Source organism: Myotis davidii, unplaced genomic scaffold (assembly GCF_000327345.1).
Source record: "Myotis davidii unplaced genomic scaffold, ASM32734v1 scaffold59, whole genome shotgun sequence".
Classification (NCBI taxonomy): Eukaryota; Metazoa; Chordata; class Mammalia; order Chiroptera; family Vespertilionidae; genus Myotis; species Myotis davidii.
The window spans coordinates 9,440,240-9,449,031 of record NW_006293001.1 but is presented as its reverse complement, the minus strand read 5'-3'; the positions used below and the strand labels follow the sequence as shown (position 1 = coordinate 9,449,031).

Sequence of the window (8,792 nt, the reverse complement as noted above, 5' to 3'; positions counted from 1 at the left end):
AATATACTTTGCCTGTATATGCTATTTTTATAATATTTTTAAAAATTATTCCAATTAGCAAGGCAACTGGATCTTTTTTTTAATATTGTTTTATCAAGCAAATTGATTTTTAGGCTAAAATGTCATAAATGGAGCTTTATAAAACTGCTATGTGATTTCTCTTCCCTTATTTCTAAAGATCTAAGTCAGTGGTTCTCAACCTGTGGGTCCGACCACTTCGGGGGTTGGACGACCCTTTCACAGGGGTCACCTAAGACCATCGGAAAACACATATATAATTACATATTGTTTTTGTGATTAATCACTATGTTTAATTATGTCCAATTTGTAACAATGAAAATACATCCTACATATCAGATATTTACATTACGATTCATAACAGTAGCAAAATTACAGTTATGAAGTAGCAACGAAAATAATTTTATGGTTGGGGGTCACCACAACATGAGGAACTGTATTAAAGGGTCGCGGCATTAGGAAGGTTGAGAACCACTGCTATAGAGGAGGATAGTCTCTCCTGTTCAATCCCAAGAATTCTGGCAAATCCTCCCCTTGGCCAACTTAGCTCTATGGAAAGACAGTTTGTCTTGCTTCTACTCCTTGTCCCTATTTGTGATATGGGCCTCACTCTTTTCTCCAGCTTCTCCTGGATATCCTAGCCTTCCTCTGGTTGCTTATCCTATCAAAGCTCTTCTTATTTCTGCCCTGTAATCTAGATGCCTCTACTTGCCGTTTTTCACTCATTTGTTCACTCAACTTATAAATTTATCAAGTGCCAATCATGGCAGGCACTGCAGCAGATGCAAAGGATTTAGGACTCAGAGAATCCAGGCCCTCTGGAGTTCCCCTTCTAGTGATGGAGCTAGGTGACTCAATAAGGAAACCTGTGAAGAGGACTTTGAAAGAGACAAAGGAGGAGCTGAGACGAAGAATAATGTTACAGAATAAGGGCTACTTGTGTCAAGTCAGGGGAAGGGATCTCTAGGAAAATAACCCTTAAATCAAACTGGGAGGCATGTGAAAGGGCTGGAGGGAGCTACAGAGAGAGAAGGGGGAAGCATTCCAAAGAGAGGGAGCAGCATGTACACAAAGGCTGGGAGTGTGATAGCCCCGCAGATCCTAAAGAATGTAGTGAGAAGGGGGTGGGCAGGTAGGCAAGGAGTTGTTAGGCCATACTGGGGATTTTGTTGATTAATCAATTAGAATTATTTGATGTGCTGGAGCCAGGGTGCACTGTAAGTGTGTGACATGAATACATTTATGTTGAGAAAAGTACACTCTAGCTGATGGATGAAGACTAGATTGTAAGAGAGGTTTAAACTGGGTAATGGCCCTGATGATGAAGAACAAAAGTAAGCCTACAGATATCTTTTGGAAGAATAACTTTAAAAAAAATCCTGCTAGAATGAATGAAGGCAGTGAGGAAAGGGGACTTGGAGTCTACCTCCCAGGTTTCTAACACAGCATGTGGTGATGGTGGTGTGCTTTATAGGGTTTCATGAAGCTGTGTGCCTGGTATGAATGTCGCTTGTTCGCTAACCTCTGGTAAATGTGCTGACTTTGGCTCATCTATCTTGGTCTTCTTTTTTTTTTTTTTTTTTGCAGCTACCTCTAGTTCCAATTCTTTCAAACTTTGCCTACCAATATCCAATTTCACCTTGATTTTCATCATGTGTCAATCAGAATTAGCTTAGCTCTGTTGCAATAATAAACATCCCAAGATTTGAGAGGCTTAACTCAGCAAAGATTTACTTCTTTCTCAAGAGTACATCCACTGAAAGCAAGCAGGGAGGGGGAGGGGCTGTGTTTATCATAGTCACCCTGGGCCCAGGCTGATAGAGCAGTCACCATCTTGCACTTTGCCAGAGCTCTGGAGGGTCTTTGCATTAAATGCTAATTTGCCAGAATTGGTCATGTGACCACATCCAGCCACAAGCTACCAAGAAGGGGACTCCGACTATGTGCCCAGAAGAGGACAGAATCAGGTCAGCTGAACAGGACTTGTAAAGCTACCATCTTCTACTCATTCAATGGGTCTTCAGTCTATTTTACTGTTTAAGTGCTATCATACTGACTAAATTTAATAATAATAAGCTATGATTTATTAGGTGCTTATTATGTTTCAGATTTATATTTGGTATATCACATATCTTCTCATTTAATTCACGTAACAGCCCTGTGATGTCAGCTTTAGCATGCCTTTTTTGCATATGAGGAAAGTAAGGTCTAAGGATATTTATGTTAATGAACAATATACACAGTAAGAAATAACATAGCTGTGACTGGAACTCTTCTCACATTATATTAGTAAAAGACCACTTTATATTTGAACACAGAAAACTGGAGTTTCTACGCTGTCAGAGGTAGCTACCTGAACTTTAAAATCACCTTAATTTTGGGAGAAAAAAATGAGGTACCTCATAAAATTAATCAAGAAGCCACAGGGAAGCTAAAATAACTCTAACTCCATCCTTTTGCTCATTTATTTAATTTTCTTCATGTCAGGCCCTATTTTGTGAGAAAAGTGCAAGTGTGTGATAGAAGAAGATGCTTGGATTCTTAACCTACAACAAGTCCTGTGGATTTTCCTTGCACATCTCTCTCAGATTCGTCAACTCTTCTCCATCTCCATCTCCATCTCTATCTCCATCTCCTTCTCCACTGCTATCATCTTAGTCCTGCCCAACATCCTTTCACATGGATTTGGCAACAGTATCCTAACAGCCTCAATGAAATACTTCCCCTCCAATCCATTCACCCTACTGAAGGCAGAACAGTCATTTCCAAATGCTTGTTGGGTTTTGTGACTCCCCTTCTTGAAAACATTCAATGGCTTCCAATTACCTTTAGAATAAGGTTCAGAAGAATAACTGCATTTAGAATAAGGTTCCCCAGCCTGGTTCCAAAGTCCTGCATGATCTGGTCTCCGGCTCATCTTTCCTCCTCTCTCCCTCTGAATTCCCCACCTCATTGGCTAACTCCTAGTGATCCTCAGATCTCAGACACAGTGTCTCATACACAGGGAGCCCCTTCCTTCCTGGACTAGGTCCTGTGCCCTTCCTTCTCCTGTTTTACCGTCACAGCGCCTTACATTGCTGCCTGGTACTTAGCACAGCTGTTCTGCATTTAAGATGTTCTGCATTTGAGATCCTCCCTGGGCTCCCCAATCCCCATCCACTCCAAGCTCCAGGAATATTGGACCTTATCTATTTTGTTTATTCTTGCAACCCCAGGAGGGAGCACAGCCCTGGCATACAGCACGAATTCAGTAATTACTGTACAACGCATGATGGAGCCTGTTCCTGAGCAGGTCTGGTGTCCTCCAATAGTAATAATAATAGAACAAGTGGCTAACTCTGATAACATGTACCATCCTGGGAACTTTTTAAAGGTATTTCATATAAACAAACTATTAATTTTCACAGCAAACCCATGAGGTAGGCTCTAGTGTCATCTCCATTTCACAGATGAGGCACAGAGAGGTTAAGTGACATACCCAAAGTCACACAGTAACTATCAGAGCCAGCACCCAAACTCAGAGCAGTCCATGCTGTTGAGCACTACTGCTGTCCTGATGTTCTTAAAAGAAAATAGTTTTTCCTCTCTCAATCTAGAGGGAAAAACTGACATGTAGAATATTCTCAGTACTTTTTTTTTTAAGACAAGTTCAATTTTAAGGGGCCTAATGATTTTTAAAAGTATGTGCAATGTTGTTAAATTCTACTTGGTATAACCAACTCAGGAGAAAAGGGTATATTTATCTCAAAGTACCCCCACCCCAGCCCTTTGTACTCTGCTTGTAAACATCGTTTCAGTTAGAAATCACAGTTTATCCTTTGCTTAAATAATTCTGTGCTCCTGAAGAGGCTAAGGGGAGGGCAGGGAGGGGAAACCATCCTAGCTATCAGGATGCTAAGGACAAGAGTAAAAATGCAGCAATTAAAATTCCCAAAGCCTCCTGGTCTGCATTGCAGAGCAAAACCAGCGATAAAAGAGTGCACCTACACTGCCTGTTTTACAACTCTTGACTTTTCAAGGAGATATTCAGAGATTCTTGCTCCCATCACAGCTCCAGTCGGTGTAAACATCATCTCCAGGTATTTTCCAAAGCGGCTGGAATTGTCATTGATCACCGTGCATGCATTTCCAAAGGCTTCCACTAGGGAGTTGACTTGCAGAATTTTCTCTCTCAAGGTCTGATTATCAGCCTGTGCCGAACAGAGAGCAGTTACAAGGAGCTTCCAGAAACACTAACCCAGCAATTTGCCAGGCCCCCTTCCCTGCCCATAGAGTTCACATTATGGATATTTTTGAGAAGACTTCATTTGGGGAAATGAGCATCAACCTCCAGCATTGCTTTCTCAGATGAGCAACTCGCCAGTGCACAGGCATCAGATGACGCTAGATTAGATCAGTGTTTCTGTCCAGCACACTTCACTTAAAATCCTTGACAATTAAAATGCCTAAACCATTTAGAAACAAGTTTAAATAGAGAGATCCCATAACTTTTTTCAGTCATCCATTATAATATTCATAAACCCCATCTGTAATAAATACTCCTTAAAATCTTTCTTGGCTCATGCTACACTAACTCTGAGCATACGTAACTGCTAAACCATTTCTAAGTCATTTTTTCAATGTCCATTTCACCGAGCTGACAATTTTTATTTTCCTCAACTTTTGCTCCAAGATTCCTACTTTTCAATCCTTTAATCACCTTAGTGGCTTTCCCAGATGCTGTTCCTAATGTTTAACTACTTTTACTACTTAAAGGCTAACTGTTTCTATGGTATTAAAAACATAAAAAATTAATTGCCAATCATCTAGTAAATTTGTGCTGGCATTATTTTTCTCATGACATGAAAGAAAGATGGCATGCTGACATCTTAAGAGCCCTAGCTATCAGGAGGCAAATATACTAAAGATGGAATGTTTTGATGCAAACCCTAAAAAACAAAAACAGGATTTCCATCATTTGTAAAATTGCGGTTACCCTGCAGAAACTGGTAGCCACAATACATAAGGCAGGTGGTCGGTACCTTTCCCAAGAAAGTCAAATGCTGGACAATCAGGTGGGCGCTTTCTGTCTTCCCAGAGCCACTCTCGCCACTGATGACAATGCACTGACACAGAAAACAGAGTGTTGGTGAGGAATTCACAGCACAGAAAACACCCTGTGTGTTCAGCTATGGTTTTCATATAACACCCACCACCGTGCACTTTAATTTTTCACTCAGCAATATACCTTTCCTTTTCAGAACATCCAGAGCTTCTTCAACCTTTTCATAGCTGCCTGCCGTTCCACTGTAGAGATGTACCATAATCTACTTAACTAGTCCCATATGGATAGATACTTGATTTTTTTCCCTTTTGTTACTATAAACAATGTTGCCATGAAGAACTCTATACATAGGTCATTAATAATTATATGTAGGTTCATCTACAGAATAAATTCCTAGAAATGGGGTCGTTGCATCAAAAGGCAAAGGCATTTGCATATCTGATGGATAGTACCAAATTGCTTTCCTAAGGATTGTACCAATATATGAAAGTACCTATTTTCCTATAGTCTCACCAAAGTATGTTGGACTTTTGCCAAAATGATAGGTCAAAAAAATGGTATCTCGGGGTAGTCTTAATTTGCATTTCTTTTATTATGAATGAGGTTAGGTATCTTTTCATATGTTTAAGGTCATTCATACTCTATAGTAACCAGTTCATATACTTCGCCTATGTTTTTGTATTGTTGGTCTTTTTATCATTCATTTCTAGGAGCTCTTTACATAGAAAAGAGATTAGTGGATACAGTATAATTTAAAAAAAAAACTATACATTTGGTCTTCAAAGCTTCTAAAACCCTCAGGATTTCCTGAATGGTAGGAGTGATGGGAGTATCTTTTGTTATTCACAAACAAGTACTTTTCAACCAAACCCAACTGCTAACCAAATGGTTCAAGGTGGGGCTTCAGGATGGGGGCTGGTCACCAGAAAGACCAAACACATGATTAGAGGGTGGGCACTTTCAGCCTCTCCATCCCAACTTCTGGGGAGGAGAGAAGGGATAAAGATTGAGTGAGTCATAAAAACTCTAGATAGAGAAGATTCAGAGAGCTCATTCTGATGTGAACATGCTCAGGTGTTGGGAGTGGGGCGTGCCCAGAGAAGGCATGAAAGCTTTGCAACCCCCCTCCTCCCTATATCTTGCCCTCTGCATCTCTTCCATTTGGTTCAGTTCCTGAGTTGTAACCTTATAATAAGCCAGTGAATGTAAGTAGTATTTCCCTGAGTTCTGTGAGTTGTTCTAGTGAAATTTTAAACCTGAAGGGGATTGTGAGAATCCCTGAATTTGTAGTCAGCCAGGCAGAAGTGTGGGTAATCTGGACACCCCATTTGCTGCTGGCATCTGAAGCGGGGGAAGTCTTGTGGACAGATCTCTGACCCTGTGATATCTGTGTTAACACTGGATATAGTGTTAGTACTAAATGGATTGAACTGTTGGACATCCAGTTGGTGTCAGAGAATTGGCTGTTGTTGGAAAAGACACACATTTGGTGTCAGTGGTGCCAGAAAAAAAGACATGGTAGGACAACTTCTTAACTTGAGTAACACATATATCTCTCCATTTACTTCCTCTCGGTGAAACATATGGACACTCCACAAGTCTCTGGGAAAAGTAAGAATTTGGAGAAGCCAAGTTTCTAACCTATGGTGAATCCATGTACCCATGTACTCCATTTTGTAATTTGCACTGTTATAATTTCATCTATTCCTAAGCAAATCCAAAGCAGGAACTTCACAGTCTCAGGAAATATACACATAATAACTCTCTTGTCAAATTTCCTCATGAAATAAGGTTATTTCTATTTTAAACAAAATAAAGACACAAAGGAAAACATATTGAAAGTAAAGGAAGGGTCCAAGGTTGAGCAGGCCACCACTCTGAACTGGAGGTCCAGCAAGTTCAAACATACGAGTTAGCTTTGTGTTTAACTAGCATTGAGTGCAAGATTTGTTCAGTATTTACCAAATCCATCACAATTTCTCAGCAGCTAAACAGTGTAATGCCTGGCCACTGTGAACCTATGAGCAGTATTTCGTATAAAAAGGACTGGGCCGTGAACATTCTGAGTCCTAAATAGGAATAAATTTCATTTGTCATTCTACATTCTCTTTTTATTACAATCATTGAATGTAAATGGGTTTCTGTTAGCTCTATGTCTCAGATTCACATTAGAAATGTCCTTATTACATTGAAAATGAGTGCTCTTGACAAGAAAGTTACATGTTTCTTGAAAAAGGTTTTCATGTTCTGCTACTCTGGCTTCACCACTGTCCGTGTTCCACCAAGCTACTATTTCATTTGCCATTTCCTTGAGCCAATACCAGCAACCAGAATGGAAAGTTTTCTGGAAGACTTAGGAGCTGCAGAGGAAGACAGAACACATTCTACTGTGTGACTTGGTAGAGAAGCAACGTTGAGTTCTTACCTGGTCTTTGCTGGAAGTAACCATACATTGGTAAGCAGCATCTGCTGATGCAAAGATGTGGGGGGGATTTGAGGCACGTTTCACCCCATGATAAAGTCTGGAAAACTGAAGAAAAGATCATTAGTTTAAAGGACTCTTCTACTACTCCACTGGACCTTCTAATGCTCCAGTACCTATGGCCATGAAACCAAGGCTTTGTCACATATTTGGGGGACTGGAGCATCAGGAAGGCTGTAGAATCTACAGGCCTGAGTTCAAATTCCAGTTCTTCGCTTCCTGGCTTCATGAGCTCATGCAAGGGAGTGAACCTCACTATGTTAAGTCTCCTCACATACCAAATAGGCTTAATAATAGTGCCTGTTTCCAGGGCTGTAAGAAGTAAACGAAATAACCCAATGCTTGCAGCAAGCACTAAGTGAATGTTAGCAATCACTGTTACATCTTGCTTTAAAAAGTTCCCCCAAAATGTAAGAATTCCATCTGTGTTGCATTATTATCTGTAGTTTGGGATAACATCCCTTGGCGGGGGGGGGCAGAGTTTTATTCTCACTTTTTCCTTCTTTTCATTTTCCCTTGTGATTTTTAATTTCCTACTAAGAAGCAACATGTTCTTAAAGCTTCGCTTACCTGTGGAGAGTATATGCTTAGATTCTGGAAGGGGTTTAAGGCAATTAAGATGTCGCCGACATACGTGTAAATGAGCAAGTCCATATAACGCTCCTGCAACTGGTGAGTAATTGTGTCCTAAGAAGAGGATAAATGGCATTGAGAGTAAACATCATTTCCAACAAGGGAGAGACTCCAAAAATAAAAATAAATATCCTTACAAGAATATAGGGTGTCCCCAAAATGTATACACACACTTTGAGTAGTTATAAAGGCAGTGTGTATTAAAATACATTTCATTTTCAAAATTGAGTTTTAGCTGTTACAATGTGTATACATTTTTTGGAACACCCTATGTTTTCCTCTGAAAGATGAAAGTAGTCAATTTAAAACATACAGTGACTGAAATGATACTAAAAGCAGATCTCTGTCTTGAAAAAAAAGAAGAATATCTGAAAGAATTAGTCCCCCTGGGACTTGCTAAAAGACATTGAATATCCAGCAAAGGTTTTATTTGTTATTATGAAAAATGTATTTCACCCAATCAAAATTCTCCATTTAGAATTTGATTTAATAGGTCATTCTTATTGATAAAATATAGACAAAATAGTAATTTTATTTCTAAAAGCACTGCACTTAAAATTTATGTGGTGGGAATATAGAATTGCACACTTTTACAAAATAATGTTTCATGCATTG

The 8,792-nt window shown here is 39.7% G+C and overlaps 1 protein-coding gene across 1 annotated transcript in view; it reads right to left on the bottom strand.

The window, feature by feature from the left end:
* MYO3B (myosin IIIB) overlaps positions 1-8,792 on the bottom strand; it is a 356,270-nt gene that overhangs the window by 194,527 nt on the left and 152,951 nt on the right. Inside the window, exons 11-14 of the mRNA XM_006766548.2 lie at positions 8,115-8,231; positions 7,488-7,592; positions 5,040-5,123; positions 4,006-4,208 (exon numbers count right to left, since the gene is read on the bottom strand). Coding sequence (XP_006766611.1) covers positions 4,006-4,208; positions 5,040-5,123; positions 7,488-7,592; positions 8,115-8,231 — 509 coding nt within the window. The remainder of the gene's footprint in view (positions 1-4,005; positions 4,209-5,039; positions 5,124-7,487; positions 7,593-8,114; positions 8,232-8,792) is intronic.